Raw genomic sequence first — 19832 nt, 5'->3', positions numbered from 1 at the left:
AAATGTAATACAAAACGCAATACTTTAGATCTCAGCATTGTGTCTCTTCGAACCATTAGCATATCCATTACTTTCGAGTTGTAAGGGGGCGATTTTATCCATACCCTAACCCTAACGCCCAGTAAACCCGAAGCCTTTGTATAAATCCATATATATTTACATATATAAAAAAGGGCAGGTCAAATTTAGTAAAATAAGGGAAATATTATCTCATGTAGAAATAAGACTTATTATAAGGTTAAAAAAATACGCTTTGGGGATCGTTAGCTCCATAACAGAGGAGTTACCTTAAAAAAACAAACACTTTGTTTTCTATGCTACAAAGCTTATCAACTCTGTCTGGTAAAAACAAATTGAATACGTTATTTCTCCCACAGCCATTCTCGAATCAAGGTGAAATTTTGCACAACTATTCATTGTTCCTAGCAAAGCACGAATCAGTCAATAAATTTATCTGATATTTTATTAATTAGTGTTATTTGATTCATTGCAGTTGATATAGAAAACGGAAATACATTTTAAAGTATTGAGATTTTTTTTCTCTTACATAAATTGTTCATTTTTCTGGGACATTGTAGTATTGAGGATTTTCTCGATAATCTAAACAATGTCAAGGTCATACGTTGCACTACAATGTTGCCAACTGAACAACTAAACAATTAACAAAAAGAGTTTACTATTACAGACCGAAGAGCTTAGAAAATTGGACTCCGCGGTGATGCTCCCATAAGTTGAAAAAAAAAAGCATCAACACTTCCTTCTGTAACAATGTTTGTAACAATGTTTTACACGTTTCGTATGTCCCTTCAGAGTTGAAGATAACCTACTTCCTAGTCCAATCCTCCTGCAGCTGCGACAGGGTATGAACCAGTTGCCATCGAGACGACCGACAACTAGCCCAGGCATATTAAACTCAGTACAGTGTTTGGGCAAAATAAAAAGCTTACAATGACCCGTGGGGGTACGCAGCCGAAAATCGAAACCATAGCCTCCTTGTTTTATTTAATTTAGAAACAATACAATAGAATGCAATATTTAATGGAAACACCTGTCCCTTTGTTAACTAAATGTGTAGTACTTTTTTGTTCATTAAAAATTACTATGATAGCGCATTGTTTTCATTGTCCTGATACTTGAGATCCTTTCCGGGATACAGCATCATTCTCAGGAGCATTTGAAAATGGAGATACAATCAACGACAAATTTCGCTCGAATGAAACAAAGTAAAAAAAAAACGGTCATTGAAAGCATCTACTAACTTTTTATTGACCAAATGTTGCAGCAGTGTTTCATCTTTTTACTTCCTAACACGTTGAGAAGGGAACAAAGTTTTCTCTTCATATTTGGTTTCTCCACAGTTGGAACTTTTGTTTAGACAATCCGGATCATCACACGCCATATCACAAGCAGTTGAGATAATTCTGTCTTTACCTTGAAGTTTCAAACTTAATTCTTGCAGGTGACCAGTGAGATCAACTACGAATGTCAAATCCTGGACTGACAACACATCAATCAATACAACATTAACCTTTTTTTTTTATTTTAATATTTTGTTTTATAATGAAAAAGGGGAGATAAACGTTCAATGGTGAGAGATATGGCAGCGATAGAATAGTGTTCTCCCTTCTCTCAATAAAAGGTTTGCTCCTTAAATTATTTACATTTTTTTTTCTGCTTTTAAAATTAGTGGAGGGCGGATATTACACCTTGGTAAGAATGTACTAAAACCTGATTAGAAATGAAAATTCGTGTTGTATAATTGGTGTAAGAGAACTAAACTATCTGCAATAATTATCAATACTTAGGTCTGTGTTTTGTGTTTTTTAAGTAGCGTGAATACGACTGATAGACAAGGTGCTTCCTTATAGTTTATCAGAATGAAACACTTTGGGTAACACCCACCACAAAAGCGCATAAACCTCGTAGGAAGCCGTACAGGTTCAACAGCGTTGGCTATGTGAACAAAATAGTCATTCCATAAATTCAAGATAGTTTAGATCAGCGGTTCTCAACCTTTTTAGGTCGGCGACCCCTTTTTCTACGATTATGTACAATGCGGCGACCCCCCCCCCCCCCCCACCGTAAAAATCAGAAGCCTAAGTAACTGTGCTCTTCATAATGTTCTAAAACAGTTCACTCAATGTATCTATTGGATATGCATTGCCAAAGTTTTAGGCGTAATTACAAAACAATTGTCATTATAGTCTTGAAATAAATATTTCTCATTATGGTTAAATTATAAATAAATAAAATTCTATATTTGTGACAAAGATTTATTTACTATTCTATTTCTTAACATACTTAAAGTATACACAGCCTACATTGAATGCACTGTAGATACCCCAGAATATGCATTTTGTTGGCTTTCAATACCGGAAATAGTGCGCGTTGGCGGGGCTCACAGTGCTCCCTGACCCCCTTGATGGCAGTGGCGGGGAGTCTACAATTTTTTTCACTAACTATTCTAGGTTACAATAAACGTCTTCCGAAACAATGAAGGATAAAGATTAAACTTATGTCCACATACACATACACACAAATATATATGTATTTATTTTTGGCGGGGGGAAGGGAGAGAGAAAAAAAATCCCCTCCCCCGAAAAAAAATCCTGGCTACGCTCATGATTAGAATATGATGAATGGTATAGACCAGTGTTTCCCAAACTGTGTTCCGCAGAACCCTGGTGTTCCGCGAGGCCTGACTAGGTGTCCCACGAACTACTGGAATAATTAACTAGTGAGCCACCAAGTGAATTAATCGTTCTAATCAAAACAAAGTGTTCCGTTAAATACTCAGAATGAGCGAAGTGTTCCGTTAAATACTCAGAATGAGCGAAGTGTTCCGTTAAATACTCAGAATGGACGAAGTGTTCCGTTAAATACTCAGAATGAGCAAAGTGTTCCGTTAAATACTCAGAATGAGCGAAGTGTTCCGTTAAATACTCAGAATGAGCGAAGTGTTCCGTTAAATACTCAGAATGAGCGAAGTGGTCCGTTAAATACTCAGAATGAGCGAAGTGTTCCGCTAAATACTCAGAATGAGCAAAGTGTTCCGTTAAGGAAAAGGTTTAGATATCACTGGTAAAGACCAATTTCTTTTAATAGTTTTAAATGTCCAATAAATCAATTTTAAAAGAAATAAATATGTATATATAAAGAGGCTCTATGGCTTGGCCACCTAACAATGGGCGGCTCGAGTTCCAATCCCGACTCGAGCAGTGTTGTGTTTGCTGAGCGCCTAAAGGCAGCGGATACCCCTTCTCCACACTGGACCAGAAAAGAGAAAGGACCATTGCGCACTGGGCTAGCTATCAGGTGCGCCATATAATAAAAAAAAATGAGATGGCAAAAATGTCTAAATGGAGAGTAAGATTCACAGCAGGTGTTGTAGGATAATGAACGCCCGTGACATTACGTCACGGAGGGCTTCAAACGTATACTCCCAACGATACGGCGACATGCCAGTGGGATCCAAAACACAGAGATGGGGTTTGTATCGTGATCTAAGGCTAGTGTTGTAGCATACAAGCACGGATCCAGAATTAAAATGCGGTGGTGGAGGGTTAAACCTAAAAATAAAGAAAGAAGTAGAAAAACAGGGAGAGATACAGAGAGAAAGGCAGGCAGCGAGAGGTAGGTAGAGAAAGAGAGAGAGAAAGAGAGAGAGAAAGAGAGAGAAAGAGAGATAGAAAGAGATCGAAAGAAAGAGTCAGAAACCGAGTGAGAAACAGAGAGACGGAGACAGAGAGAATGACAGAAAGAGAGACACACTCACGCAGACAGGAGACATAGCTGGAAAAAGACATTAAGACTTAGAAAGAGCGAGAGAGAAAGAGAGACAGATAGATAGTCAGACAGACAGAGGGAGTCGATATAAGTTTTGTAATAATGGAGGCATCTTAAAGAAAGGTCTGTGAGGATCATACCTCAAAGAAAGATTTTAAGGTTAGTAAGTGGACAGAGGACACTCAAGGTAAAAGTGACCGATGAAGGAATAAAGTTAGTAGCTACACCATTTGTAATCCTCTATGCACTAAGGCTCCGTGCTGAGATTAATCCCTTACAGCACGGTCCAGGTATCTGGCAGTGTTCTGTTGAGTTCGCTTGTCTCCGTACAAGGCGAGACCCCCGCATACACCAGCTCTATCTGTTCCAAGACTAGACGTATCTTCGATAGTGCTTCTGAGCACCCTGCAATCGTTGAGGATGTGTCTCGTAGTTTTATTCAATGGGTTCCATTCCATTGTGGTCTGGTTAGTCATCAGAGGGCCAACTTTTTAGCGAAGTCCGCGGCCCAAATGGCAACCTTACATGATGAACCGTGCACTTACGAGAGTGTTCGATCCCTAGCCGACACCCGAGTGTTGGCACCCTGGTAGTACAGTTGGGACAAAGGCCGTGAGCTCTATAAACAGTTGAGTAGACCAAACCGAAAGGACGCTTGGTGGCTATCCAATCGTGCGGAACAGGCCGTCCTAGCCCAGTTCCGAGTCGGACATTGTCCATTAGGTGCTCACCTCGAACGGTTCAGAGGGAATTTTGACTCACGGTGTCGCCACTGTTTTAAGGACGTAGAAACAATAGACCACATTCTTGACGAATGTCACGCACTAAATGAAGGAGAGATAGAGAGAGAGGCAGAGAGAGAGAGAGAGAGAGAGAAAGAGAGAGAGAGACAGACAGACAGAGAGAGACAGAGAGACAGAGAGAGAGAGAGAGAGAGAGACAGAGAGAGAGACAGAGACAGAGAGAGACAAAGAGAGAGACAGATACAGAGAGAGACAGAGAGAGAGAGACAGAGAAAGAGATACAGAGAGAGAGAGAGACAAAGAGAGAGACAGATACAGAGAGAGACAGAGAGAGAGAGACAGAGAAAGAGATACAGAGAGAGAGAGAGAGAGACAGAGACAGAGACAGAGAGAGACAGAGAGACAGAGACAGAGAGAGACAGAGAGACAGAGAGAGACAGAGACAGAGAGAGACAGAGAGAGACAAAGAGAGAAAGAGAACTGGTTCGTGTGCGGCATCAGGGCTGTTCTCGTACGGGGGCAAGGTGACCTTAAAATCACTGCTCGCTTCCTTTCACGTGCTACAAGGGAGTACTTCTCAGCATGTTTCGTTACTGGTGGGGTTTCTGATTCTACTGGTTCGTCTTCCGTGTGACAGTGCCCGACATCTGGGATCGTGCTACTCTCGGAAGTAGCTACACCTACCTGTTATCTAGTGTTGTCAGTGTATTCTAACCCTTGCTTACTACAGAGTTAGACCAAAAGTGAAAAATGGCTCCTAGCCCTCGTGTCTTGCCTTACAGCACTATTTCAAAGTAAAAACACCTTTTTCGATCGCTGAATGTTTGAGAGTATCGATTTTAAAACTGTCTTATCTTATCTTATTATAATTCTGTAGTAAGCTTTGCGCAAACTAAAAGCATTCACCAAAATAAAAAAAATATCAACAAAACAAAAAGCATATCGACCAAATGAACTTGGCTAGCTACAAAATGTGACAAAAGACAATGGAATGCAAACAATGACAATTCTCCACTGCTCCATGGATTGAAGAGTTATTGTTTCCTTTCTTTACTCTCTACGTTTCATAGTGAAGCTGTGTAACATTTGACTCAAAGAAAGTCAACTTCAAATTGGTGAAATTTTGATGAACCGCTAGCTCAGAGGTTCTCAACCTTTTTAGCTCCGCGACCCCCTAATACAATTTTAAACTAGACGGCGACCCGCCAACCATAAAATCTTATTTGTTCATTGGCTTAGGTAAATCAGTAAATGCGATAGTGTTAAATTTTCTTCAGTACGTGATTAGATCTTCTCCATAGAAAGGTTTCACTCCGCAATGGCGTTACGACGCATTTGTTGGACAGTAATTTCGGTTGTTGAAAAAGTCTACTGCAACAAGGAAATTGTGGTCCGCAACAAATATTTTTGAATAACAAGTATAAAAAAAAAAAGAAAAATGTAACTACCACTAAAAATCACGTCTACGTTCAATGATGATACATGCAGTCGTATCCGTGTTCTTAGATCTAGCTTTGTTATTCCCACTTTTTATTTTATTGATACTTGACGATCGTTTCATAATTTGTTTAATAGTAATACAATTTGAATAATTTCCCAATCATATGGCTTTCAAAATATAAATGTATATTGACTATAGAACAAATATGCTTGTTACACGTTAGAGACACCCAAAAAATACATGTAAAAAAAAACTTCCGATGAACCCCCCCCCCCAAAAAAAAAATCAATTTTCTGATGGTCTTAGGCGACCCCTAGCAAATGGTCATTCGACCCCCAAAGGGGTCGCGACCCACAGGTTGAGGACCCCTGGCTAGCTGTTCATGAAATGTTGCTATTATTTTGCAGCGGAATAATAACTGAATAAAATGGTTGTAAAAAGATTAAATGCTCAGTGTAACCACCAATAAAGTGGGGAAGAAAATAAAAGCTGGAATCTTAATTCTAATTTTGGGGCCATTTAAGATGTAGACAGCTTACTCTCAAACTGCCTCATTTCTGACAGGATGAAACTTGCATTTTGTTGGATTCTTTTCGTGTCAGGTTATTATGTTTGATGTTAACTTGTACTGTAAGTACTCTATACGATCGCACATTGTGGTTTGTATTCTGAAGATGATAACTTCTGCTTGCGTGACCTCGTGGATATTCGATTACTGTATGTAGACTATCGGAGCTAACTAGGGGATATTTGATCATGTTTTGTAACTTATCGAAGCTACCCCACGGATATCGGATTATGTTTTGTAAGCTATTGGAGCTACCTCGGGGATATACGGATTATGTTTTGTAACCTTTATGAGCTACCATTTTTTTTTCTCTTATCTTGATATCTTTGGCTGGAGACCAATGGAGCCCCTCCTTGTAAAGAAAGATAAGCAAGGCCTTAGTGTCTAAGAACACGAAGATGCTTGTAGAGTTAAGCTTCGCCTTGAACAAGGAAATATTTTTTAAAATAATTCTTTTTAAAAAATCTGAAGTGTACTTGTGTCAATTAGTTTGGATCCGTCATGTTTTGTAATTTGTAATAGATCTAGACTAACAATTTTAAAAAACACATTTATAAAAAATATTTATTTTTAAAAAAAAAAGGGGAACGACCTGAATTCGAACTTAAGGGATAAAGCCTTCTCGGGTTTCTCAAGCCATCGCTATAGGAGATTACATGAACATGGAAGATTGTAAAGTTATCTATTGTTTCTATTTCATGTTTGTGTTCACTAAGCCTATGAAGGCAGCCTGATATAAAAGCTTATACCACCACTTCAGTCAAAACCCTCTGCCATTCAATAACCACATTCGCACCATTTGTCATTCACACTATGCTGCGCTACGACCTTAATCTTCGGATTTTACCACCACTTCGGTCAAGTACTATTTCTTTTCCTTGTTTGAGATACCAAACAAAGTAATTTATTAGCAATAGTTAATTAACTAATTGAATAGAAATACTTGTGCAAAAAAATGCTGCTTGATCCGAGACAGGGTGTCGCAGAAATAACGTGTACAGACTTTTGTCCAGACAGACAGACCGGTAGACATACAGACAGAGCGAATCAAAAGTGATTATAACTAATCACTGCCAATGCTATATAAAGATTTTCTGTAGGCCTATCAATGAGCTATTAATCTATTTTTGTGTATTTATTTATTTTATTTAACATTGCAGTGTTGTTTTTCAAGGCTGAGCAGAGTCCATTAAAATTCAAGTTGGTCACAAATATTTACAAGACCCTGAAGACGGTCTTGAAGAACATCACCGCACCAACACAGTTGCGCTGCGCCATGAGCTGTGTAAAAGAAGGAAACAGGTGTAGCAGCTTCGTATTTCAGGCGAAGACACTTTCTTGTGTGATAGGTAATGGATCTAAAACTTTTTTTTTTCTCCCTCTAGGTTTTATGAGTCGGAATAATAAAAACAAGTAACATTTTTTTTTAAAGTTTGTTTTTGTTTTTGAAATACAATTCATTCCTTTACGAAGCTAATAACTTGTTGTAATAGCGATTGTTTTATTCGTCATATATAAATAAATGATAAATACCCTGGGCATTAGCTAAGGTCGGAGCGATGTCGCCCACATAGCTGTTCCTCCTTCACCAGCAGCTGAAGTATCCAATGGAACAGCAATACAGTTTTGGGTCAGCGGCGTCGTAGGCTCTGCCAGGGTGTAGCACTGTGCTGCAAACTGCCGTAGGGTGGCCGGCTTCTGATTCTTAATATGGCAACATTAAAAGACAGATTCTAGTTTGGTGATAGGTCTGTAGATCTAGACCCTAGACTTAGAGGTCAAAATATTCCTGCACGTCTATTTTGAAAAGAGTTCTTCCAGCGAGATTTACACAATCGAGTTCTTCTATTAAAAGTCCAGCTGATTTCTACATAAGACTGTACGTAAAAGGTTCATGAAAGTCTATTTATTTATTCAGCTCTTCACTGAATACAATGAAACATTTAAGTCAAGTGCGGGAATTTCCGCTGAAAGCGTGTTCAAGACATAATACTTTTTAGCGGCCCCCGAAAGGGGAAAAGACGCTATTTGTTTGTGTGGCCTATATGTCCATCCGTCTGTCCGTCCGTCCCGTTTAGATTTCAGAAACTAGAAGAAAAAATGAAAATTGGACATCATGATATTTTAGATCATTCAAAGTTCTTATGCAACGGCTACTTTCTTCTTTTCTGAAAGTGAACCTTTTAATTTTTATATTTATATATGCTAGTAGATTTTTCAAAAAATTACACCACTTTTCAATGTTTTTTAAAAGGTCATTCATAGATTTGCGCATTGGTACAAAAAAAATTGCATGTAAGGTCACAATGGTAAAAGTTCAATGGATCATTATAAAATATATTTTCCATTTATTAACAAACTCATTGATTAGAATATTGATTCAAATGTTGTTTTTAAAAAATAATTTTGATACGAACTTCGTTTTAGTTATAAGTTTCAAAAATAACGAACTACTTTCATAGCGCTCAGTTTTGACATATCCTCATTTTAGGGGCCTACACTTATTAATTGTATTAATAATTTGAACGCAATTTTAATTATTAAGGCAATAACTTATCTTAAAACGGTACCTCCAATCAGTGAACAACAATACTGACAATTGGGAAGACATAGCTCTAGACCGCACCAAATGGAGAGAGAGACAGTGACCAAGAAAGCTATGGACAGCGAAAGAAAATGGGCCTCAGCTCTGGAAGAAAAAGGTGCAATCCGAAAAACGGCCAGCTCCTCTACCACCGAAGCAAAAGCCACCTTAACCTGCGCTATTTGTCTCTCCTAAATAGGGCTCCACAGCCACATGAGGAAGTGTGCTCTTAGATGAACCATAGTCGTTCTACGACTGAAGGAGGCCAATATTATATATATCAACTTATCTTCTAACAGCTTTGGGGGTGCAGATTTATTTATTATATAAACAGTAGTATTACATTAAGAAATGAATCGGATTCGAACAGCATAGTACACCTTTACCTGGTAACAAAATACCTACTATTCATGATCATAACATTGGCCTACGTCTAGTAATTTAAAGATTAAACGTGTAAATTCATAAGAATACTAGTCTAAATATAGTAGATTCTATATCAAGATTCTATATCTAGTTCTAGATCTAGACTTAGATTAGATCTAGTTCTAAAATAGACCTAGACTTAGATCTTGAATCTAGATTTAGATCTATAACTAGGTCTAGATCTATCTAGATCTAGTTTGTATGACAAATGACAATGGAGATATTAATTTTTATTTGCGACGGGAAAGTCTTGTCAAGTCATTTGTACACAACTGCAGCTAGCTCACTAGCTAAAGTAGGGCAAGAATTTTCTTTTTCGTGAAGACTCTTGTGGACCACTTTGGGGGCCGATTTTGAGTTTTGTTTCCAAACAAACTGTCTTTGTAACCTTGTTTTTATTATTTCATTGGTCAAACCAGTGTTTTCACTGTGTGGTCAATTAGTTTTTTTTTCCCAAAGTCATTTATAAACTTTCAAATTATATGAAAATCGTTAAAGCCGTCTACGGTATAACTGTCAAGTGTCCAGGTTACACCCAGTTTTCTTGCTGAAGAGATTGCAAGCTAATAAGATGAATTGTTAAATTTACTTTGTGCAACAAGCAAAAGAGCTTAGACAAAAAAAAAGAGGGCTAAAAATTGCGCAGAAATAATCGTATACTTTTTAAACTATAAAGCTTATCACTTTCTATATTATGTGCGTAAAAGCAACAAATTATTTAGATTTACAGTTACCCACCACAAATGGGAATTTTAATTACCAAAGAAAAATAGGCTCCCCATGCTTTTGGCAAGTGACAGTGGTGACTTCTGTTCAATAAATAGCAGCATAAATTTTTTAAAAAAGGAAAATCTAGTCATCTACATATCGGGGAATAAAAACAGTAGATGTTCTTAGAAAGCACACTAAAGTATTCAATGCGCCTTTATTATGGTTTCAAAAAGAAAGTGTTCTGTTTAAATCATCAAGCTCTAAGCATGTTAAATGCAATGTTCCTTTAGGTTCAACTGTAGTCTCGACCCCATCGGCAAGAAGCGTAGAACATACATTATACTGGATTGAACAACCTGTGGCTTGCCCAAAGCGAAACTTAACATTGGTTACAATAGACTCACTAGACTCCTGCCTGTGGTTTTCTTATCCTGTATTGGCCAATCGTTCAGAGGCGTCACGTAATTGTACATGTACGTATTGATCTACTTTCATTTACTTTATTAGTGCCTTTTTTTTTCTCTCTTGCAACTCATAATTGAAACAGATCACGTACATTTTACACTTTTAGTTTGTGTACTTCTTTGTCACGGGTAAAACAATTTATTTCTTAAATTTTTTCCTAGTTAATATTTTCTTCTTTTTTTTTTATTTTAAAGCAGTCGTTACCATATTCATCGACTTGGGGGACGGTAACATCATCATATTACCCTAATTGTCCCTAATCATGGGGTCCTTGGTTCGAATCTCAGTAAAGACTGGAATTTAGAATATCGGGATTTTTAATGCGCCCCTGAGTTCACCCAACTCTACTGGGTACCTGACTTAAGTTTGGGAAAGTTAGGCGATAGGACGTTATGCTCTCCACATGACACCCTGCTCGTTAACCATTGGCCAAAGAAACAGATTACTTTAACATCGTCTGCCCTATAGATTGCAAGGTCTGAAAGGGGAACTTCAATTAATCTCCACTCCGCCCTTCCGGAAAATAAAACTTTCCAATAAAATCTAGAGTTGGTTTATTCTGTTTTTGTTGAAATGTTAGACACTGAGTTGATTAACTATTTCATTGATTTGAATGGAAAAAAAAAACTCATATCAATTTACTCTGTCTGTCTGTCTGGTCAAAAGTTTGTACACTTTATTTCTCCCACACTCATTCTCGAATGAAGTTGAAACTTTGCACAATTATTCCTTGGCATAGACAAGACATGTATCAATAAAAAAATAATTTACCAATTAGTTAATTAATTACTGGCAATTAATTATTTTGTATACCAAAAAGGCAAATTAATCCTTCAGTATTCACAGATATGGCCAAATATGTAGGTTTTCGTCCCCTAAGATAATTGAACCTGCTATTTTTCCCACAGCCAATCTTAGATCAAGTTGAAACTTTAAACAATTATTTAATCTTTCTAACAAAACATGAATCAATTAGTTGACTAGTTATTTGTAATTAGTTATTTTGTTTGCTGGCAAATAATGGGAATAACTTCTAAACAGAGATATAGTTGTAACCGAGGAGTTATTTCCCCTTAGATAAGCTTTGTTTATTTTTAAAAATATATATTTTGCTTGTTTACAAAATAAAACCGTCGAAAAGAAAAAAATATAAATCAGCTGACTGTGTTTCTGTTACAGCCAACGGAGGTGATTTGATTTCTGTCCGCTCTCTGAACAAGCTGGTGGTGCTGAGAAACTCGACTTTCAATACTAACCTTTGGAATGTTGGTTTCTTATGGATCGGCCTGATGTTTGACAAAGTAAACCAAACGTATTACTGGGACGACGACGGGAGCGAGATCAACAGTGACTGGCAGATATAATTCTTTAAGAATGCAAGTAAGTATTGTCTTAGTCTTCGGCACTGGAAGCCGCTAGCAGTAGCGTAGTTAGGGGGGGGGGGGGGAGGAGGGGGAGAATTTGAAAATCCCCCCTAGCCCCCACTTGAAGGGGTCCCCCAAATGAGTCTTCTTTTTTTTTTAAATTAAAATTTAAATATTACGCAAAAAGCAAGGGTCCCCAGGGAGGTCAAGCCCCCCCCCCCCAGGGCCCCCAAACGATGGAAAATTCCCAGATAGGCCCCTGGCCGCTTGTGCAATCAATGGACATAAGTTTGAGAATTTTAGGAAATTTGTTAGTCCTTGCGTTGACCACTCTACACTTTCTTAAACCTAACGATATTATTATGGTCATCATTATTATCATCATCATAATCATAATAATGTAAATCGTTATTATTATCAAAATCATCTTCTTTCTTTGTATGAGTGTCATTTAACTCCTATTTCTATTGTATCTAATTCTTATTCAAGTTTTTTTTTTTTATTCCTAATACCGCATCACTGCTGCTACATTATTATTACATTTCTTATATTAGCTTGCAAACAAACTCTTCATTAGTGGACACTGGGTGGGTGCTGGGTGGGTGCTGGGTGGACCAGTATTTCGAATATGATTCTAAAGATTTTCCTAAACATTTGACAGTTTATGTACCCTATATCTTTGGGGAAAAAAATAGCCCATTAAAATTTTTCAATTATTTTTACATTTGATGTCTTTTTTTTATTTTGAACACGCCTTCAGCGACTCAAAATGTTTCTTTGTACCATAGACATAGACATAAATAAATATAGACTGGCTGATTAAAGAGTTTTATATGAAACGAAAATTTGTGACTTCCAATTTTGTGTATTTTATTATACAGCATTTATGAGCAGTATAAAAGTTAAGTATTCATATCTATTTCAGCCACACACCTATTTTTATTGTAAATAAGGAGGCAGTGTAGTTTAGTTTAATCTCTAAGAATGAAGATCATGCAATTTTTCATAATTCGGAAATCCGAATACAATAGATATACATGTTTTCAAGTTTCATGAAGTTACTTCCTTCGGCCAGTCTATATTTATTTATGTCTATGACCATAGACTTATATCTAGACTGGAAACCGGAAACAAATTCTTATCCGCTATTGATCGGTTCACAGACCTATATATATATATATTTTTCTGTACGTAACTCTTTTTCAAGCTGTAAGGGAAGTCGCCCCAATCAATCTTTTCTGTCTTAGAAAAGTAATGATCTTTAGTTTTCAAAGCTTAGAAATAATGCAAAATCATTTCTCGGATTTTCTTTAGAATGGGCTATTAATCACAGAAATATATATTCACACATAGGCTATATATGAAACAAATGAAACAAAGCCATTTCCTGTTAGTTTCCATTGAGATAATAATATATAATATATATAATATATATAATAATAATAATTCATGTCTGTTGATTTTAATCATCTAATGCACATTTAAATATATTGATTACCTAGGTCTTTCTAGATTATGTATCTAAAAATTTTCAAAATAATAATTATGAGACTAGAGTACTCTCATTTTTAATATTCAATTACTAGATCTAGATCTAAAAATTAAAGTATATGTTACATAGGTTAGGGTTGAAAAAAAAACAATAACTTTACTTCTTATAACTTCCTTACAAAACAACGCCTTGTTTCAACTTTTTACATTTTTTTCACGAGATTTTTTGTAGTTTTAAAAGATCTCCATGTCCAGTCCAGATATAATATGTACAAGTCCATGCTTTGTACTCAGTAAAGAGTAAAATACATAAAAAGACATAAATGTACATAAACATTGTGCGTACGGACTTCTGTTGAAATCATGAGATGGACTGTTAATAGATGAGCTTGAGCTTAACTCACCAGAAAGACTCTTTGCAATAATGAAGCCTTACAAGAAATAAATAGAGTCAGCAATTTTAGACCGCCAACAGATTTAGAAAATTGGAATTAATTAAATGATTGTTTTTTTAATGTTTTTAATGTATTTTAATGTTTTTTCTATGTTTCTTTGCTCTAGCCATTTTAAGCACCAACGACACCTGTGTTAGCTACTATGCTATTATTTGGAATTCGGCATTTAGATACTTCTGCAATATGAACTTAAATTACGCTTGTGAAATCTACGTATAAATGCTACGTTTGGACTACTAAAACATGGCAATTTATATTCTATTTCTTTCTCATAATTAAAGAGACCACTAGATCTATGTTCTTCTTTAATACGTTTTGTTTTTATTTTATTATGTTATTTTCTTGTTTCGTGCATTTACTAAAATATTAATATTATTTATAACGTTTTAAATACGTATTTTCAAAATACATAACATTTACAGCATGATGTGTCATCGGTATGTACATACGTATACAGAGCTTATATTAAGTCATTCTGTCTGTCCGGTACACATTTGGAATATGTTATTTTAGATACCTAGGCAGTATCATAGAAAACAATGGGGATGCTTAAGATATCGTGGCCGAAGAGGAAAAGCAGGGAGCATTTCACAAAGGCTGCGACCTATTTGGACAAGCCAAACTATTTGACTTGAGATATAAAAAAATACACCTACTTAACACAATAGTTATTCCAACAGCAACGTATGCATGCGAGACATGGAAGTCATCTGCTGAAATTGAGAAAAGACTAAATGTGGCTTATAAAAAAATGGCTAAGACGGAAGTTAAAGGAATCAGGTCTCAAACAAAGGAATCCTATACCTGAACTGGGACTGAAGTTGCATGAGGTTTGTGGGACATGTTCTCCGATAAAATACCAAGTGTTACAATAGCATGGAGACTATTGGAGACCAATGCGAGGAAAGCGCAAACAGGGACGTCCTCGTACAACTTGGCGCCACATTTTCATGAAGGACCTCAGAACAGTGGGCACCAGGTGGGAAGAAGTTTCAGACATTGCCAGTGATAGATTTTTATGGAGACTACTTGTTAGTTTGATACCAAAAGTGATATTTATCCTTCAGTATTAAGATATATGGCTAAATAGTGGGGGTTTTGTTCGCTTAGATAATTATACAAGTTATTTCTACCCGTTCTCGGATCAAGTTGAAACCTCGAAAATGTTGTTTTGTACTCAGCATAAACTGAATCTCAAACAAGGGAAATAAATTGTAGTTGAGTGAAGTGGTGGTATTAAGCTCTAGTTCTAGTCTTAAGCTCCTCACCAGTAGAGTGGTTAGTGTGTAGGCTTAAGCGGACTGGTCACTACCAATGTGTCGCGAATGCGTAGACTGCTGGGTTCGTGCTTCCTGGAGTCACACGTGACAGACACAGACATTACAGATTGACTCAAGTTCTCTTTGGCAGACAAATATAATGTTTATTTAATGACGATAATAACAATACTGCACCTTATTGGCAGTTACATCAAGACTTCCGATGTGAAACATAATTATATCCGCATAACAGCGGTATTGAATGTCCAAGATGATTAGTTACAGAATAAAACACAAGTAACGTCCGCATCACAGCGGGTAACAATAATACTTCAATAATACATATCCAACTCTCAGTGTAGAGAAAAACTAATAGGAATAAAAATAATAATAATAATAATCTTTATTATCCGAATATACGTAGTGTTCACCTAGCCCAAAAGATACTACTTAACTCAGAGTTACAACTCGACTAAAACGCTACTACTAAAATCATACTTGACTGCCTCGTACAGAGGATAACACTTGACTCTCTTTGACTGCCTGAACTGACCGAACTGCAAGTCAATTTTAGTCATTCTACTTCCTGTTTTCTACATCAGGAATTCGCGAGTCTTTTCAACGTCTTACCAAGAGGTGAACATTCAATCAGGCAATGTCAACTGAGTCTGGGACATTCAATCAGGCGAATGTCAACTGAGACTGGGACATTCAATCAGGCAATGTCAACTGAGACTGGGACATTCAATCAGGCAAATGTCAACTGAGACTGGGACATTCAATCAGGCAATGTCAACTGAGACTGGGACACCTTCAGAGTTGAAGATAATTTACTTATTTACAGATAAGTGAAAGGATCATAGCGTACAATAAGAGATGTTAAAATATTTCTAGTCGCACAGATTTATTGTTGTTGGTCTAGATCTATTACAAATTTAATTACATGACTGATCATACAAATTGATACAACTACACTTTGTATAACCTCTGTTGTTGTTTTTTTTTAAGTTTTTCTTGTTTTGAGTATGATTATAATTTACTAGTTGGTGTATGCATGGTAATAAAATTGGTTTAAAAAGTTGTTTGTTATTATTTCTTTTATTTCTTTATCATTTCAAAAGTTTTTATGGATTACATAATCTTCCTGCCAGGAAAAGAAAATAAAAAAGTGTGTACTTTTACGCGTGAAAATCCTAGCTGGCAAAAAGAAAAGCCTTACTGAAAAGAAGAGAAGAATGTCAAGGGGCAGATGAGATGAGAACCTCTTTATTTGCAGCGTCCGAGTAGAAAAGTCTGGCTCGTTTCAACCAAGAATCTCGAGCTGGTTGTGTTGGCGACTTGAAACCCTCGTCAAAACTCTCCTATCCTTTCTATCAATAAAAAAACAAACATATTCTACTGAAATTGTCACAAAGATATCGTTTAGACCTTAGACCAAATTTATTAAATGTTTATTTCTATGAGAAAACGAGTTCATGAAATAATATTTCACAAGTACAAAGGTGTTAAGTAGATCTCAAGGTGTAACTGTAATAATTTGTACGGATCGAACTTCATTAAAGGCCTTGCCTGTTTAGTTTAGTCAATCACTATTTAATTTACTATAAGTCTATTTGGGATGCGTGGATGAGAGGCTAAGTACGCTTGAACTTGGCTTGGCTATGAAGGGGGCCCGATGTTCGACACCCGACTCGAGCATTGCGCCCCCCCCCCCCGGTACATTAATATTTTACAACATGTATTCAACTTTATACAGTTTTATAATCCCAAGTTTGCTATATCCTGAAATTTGAGAAAAATAAAGTACGAAACTAAGCTCAAGCTAAAGATGTCATATTTCTTTTTAAAATAAAAGCACTTTATTGTAATATTAATGTGGCTATTTTGAGTTGAGTTTGAGTTTTGAGTTTAGGCACATCGGCACAATATAGGCCATGCCGTGCCGTAATCCTTTAAGGATCACTCTTCCTTTAAATAACAAGGGCTAAATTCTATACAGTTAAATCATTACAAACAAGGTCTATTCACAGTTAAAATTGTAAAGGTAGTAGAAATTTTGACGGTGAAGACTGGGATTTTGAATTTCGGGGAATTTTTAGGACTCTGCATTGATCTACCCAGCTCTAATGTGTACCTGAGATTAGTTGGGGAAAGTAAATGTGGTTGGTCGTTTTGCTGGCCTCGTGACATCCTCGTTAACCATCGGCCAAAAAAAGAGATGGCCGTTACATTATTTTCCTCAGATCAAAAGGTTTGAAAAGTACTTGCCTTTTTTTTTTTACCCACTGTAAGGTTCAACTAATTAGTGTCCAAACATTTTAAATTAGCGTAAAGTTGTGTTTACTGAGCGCCTAAAGGCAGCATGGGAAAACTTTCTCCCAGATACCCCTTCCCCCACCGGTCCACAAATAAGATTGGACTATATCTTATCTTATATAATACAGACGTTACTTCAAAGAAGAAGATTACATCCTACGCGTCATGCATTCAGTCATGCATATTAACCAATGACCTAACCCATTCCATGCTCTAATAGCAATAGGGAAGAACTTACTGACAAAGGCCTTTTTTTTTAAATCGTGAGTAGGATTGGGGTTTTCCATATCGAATGACACCCTGAAATGACTATTTTGTGTGTTTTTAAGAAGATTTCCATACGTTTTCAGAAGATTTTAATAATTTCAGGAGATTTTCTTGACTTTTTTTGTACCCCCCCCCCAACTCCAAAGTTCTGGATCCGCTAGTGGTTAAGAGATATAATTGAAAATGTGGAGTTCTTTTTGTTGTTGTTGTTGTTGTTTTCTATTGTGTAACTTACAAACAAAGATTTAAATAAATGACTTTTTAAAATGACAAAGTATAAAGGACTAGATGGGGATAAACGATAGTGCGATTGACGCATCTGAATAAGACGTTATTATTATTTAATGGCGCATGAGAAATGAAAGGTTGGCCACCCCTAAGTAAGTTATGTTCTTTCGGTTCAAAATGGAGGGATGGCAGCGTAGGAATAAACGGAGTCACAAAATAGAGAATATTGGTGTTGAATTTTATGATACTTTTCTAAGAATAAACCCTAGCCAATCGCTACTTACAATCCTGAATCCTACCAATTACGAGTGGTTTGTTTTTATTAATTGAATTATAGAGTCTAAATCTAGACTCTATGTCTAGATAGTAGATCTATTTGGAGTTATGTTAAAAAATATATTGTTTAAGAAATACTCTAACAAAATACAATGTTGTCTTCGTTTGTTGTTTATTTGTTTTTGTTTTTTATTCTAAGTCTGTACAAAAAAAAAGATAATGAGGCATACATTTTTTCAGCAATTTTGGAATCTATTCTTGATATCTATAGTAGAGTCACTATTGCGGAGCAGGCATGTTTGTGGAACAGCTCGTCGAAATTAGTTAAAATTAACTTTATTTTGAAATTTTCTGCTAAACTACTGTAACGGAACTGCGCATGGTCCATTTCTCTACATTTCCAATATAAGGGTTTCCCTTTTCACAGCTGAAAATTAATTTTGACTCCAGTTTAAAGTTGACAGGTGTGGAATCGTCCATTATTTTTCACGTACCAGGAGAACCGCATAGGTCAGGGCTTAAGGCTTTGTAAAAATGATAATGACACATCACCTGCATGATACCCCTTTTTTTAAGTTTATAAATGGATGTAGAAAAACTTCATGCCGTAGCCATCTACCAGGAATTTAATTTAAAAAAAAATTGGCAGGTGTTAATCCAGTTTTTACCTTTTTAAAGATAGTCACAATTGTGGTACACTATAGATGTCAGTTATTTGACCTGCGCATTTAGCTTAATATTTGCATAGTGATTTAGATTATCGGAATTTAAATATGAAATTGTATTAGTAAACATAAATTTAAAAACATTTAGACAATAATATTACATATAATATATAATTTATGATTACCAGACGTCCAGCAAAAAGAGGACAAATCATAATATCAAATAATATCATATAGGCCTATATAATATTAATATAACAAAAAAATAATTAAAGAATAGTGGAAAATAAAATCTTGTAAGGAAAATCAGGGTAGTGTGACGTCAATTAAATTAAAGAGGTAAAGAATCAAACAGTGACAATGTGTTGTCTTAAGCTTTGATAAAATAAAATTAATTTAAAGGATAAGGAGTTCAAGTATTATATAAGACTAATAAATATATGCTTTATACAGTCTTTGTTCCCACATTTTTACCGTGTTCCGCAATTGTGACTTCTTAAAATATCCTGTTCCGTAATTGTGACTGACCATATCTCAGTCGATTTGAATGTAAAATTTAAATATCTGTAGAAAAACTAAACTATGCGTCTATTTTTATCGGAAAATGGATGGGCAATGCCTAGATACTTTTAGTTTTTCCATAGGTCTAACCATTACGGAGCAAAAAATTGAAAACTAAAAGTAGCTGCAAACTGTTCCGCAATCGTGACTCTACTCTATATCTGCTTTTAATTTTTATAATTACATAAAGTTGGCAGTATTGATCTACCTAAGGCAACAGGGGCAA

General features: G+C 36.1%; 1 protein-coding gene across 3 annotated transcripts; it reads left to right on the top strand.

Annotated features, from left to right (window-relative positions):
• Window positions 1–6373: 6373 nt before the first annotated feature.
• Window positions 6374–16262, top strand: LOC106073325 (uncharacterized). Of its 3 annotated transcripts, none has more exons than XM_056011778.1 (5): window positions 6374–6572; window positions 7699–7887; window positions 10550–10732; window positions 11904–12104; window positions 14141–16262. In XM_056011778.1, the coding sequence occupies exons 1-4, from the start codon at window positions 6536–6538 to the stop codon at window positions 12086–12088; spliced, it is 594 nt and encodes a 197-aa protein (XP_055867753.1). In that variant the 5' UTR covers window positions 6374–6535; the 3' UTR covers window positions 12089–12104; window positions 14141–16262. The 3 variants fall into 3 exon arrangements, 2 of the variants coding, with proteins under 2 accessions (XP_055867753.1, XP_013089311.2); XM_013233857.2 differs by lacking the exon at window positions 6374–6572 and adding an exon at window positions 7119–7400; XR_008774967.1 differs by lacking the exon at window positions 6374–6572 and adding an exon at window positions 7121–7395.
• Window positions 16263–19832: the final 3570 nt, after the last annotated feature.

This window comes from Biomphalaria glabrata, chromosome 15, assembly GCF_947242115.1.
Source record: "Biomphalaria glabrata chromosome 15, xgBioGlab47.1, whole genome shotgun sequence".
Taxonomy (NCBI): domain Eukaryota; kingdom Metazoa; phylum Mollusca; class Gastropoda; family Planorbidae; genus Biomphalaria; species Biomphalaria glabrata.
The sequence above is the reverse complement of the archived record's forward strand: the minus strand, read 5'-3'. Positions and strand labels throughout refer to the sequence as shown.

Excerpts from the sequence above, each read along its gene's own strand:
- LOC106073325 (XM_013233857.2), top strand. The coding sequence starts at position 7,352 with ATGCTGCGCTACGACCTTAATCTTCGGATTTTACCACCACTTCGGTCA. Across the intron at positions 7,401-7,698 it reads TTTACCACCACTTCGGTCAA|TGTTGTTTTTCAAGGCTGAG; the intron begins GTACTATTTCTT and ends TTAACATTGCAG. Across the intron at positions 10,733-11,903 it reads GGCGTCACGTAATTGTACAT|CCAACGGAGGTGATTTGATT; the intron begins GTACGTATTGAT and ends TTTCTGTTACAG.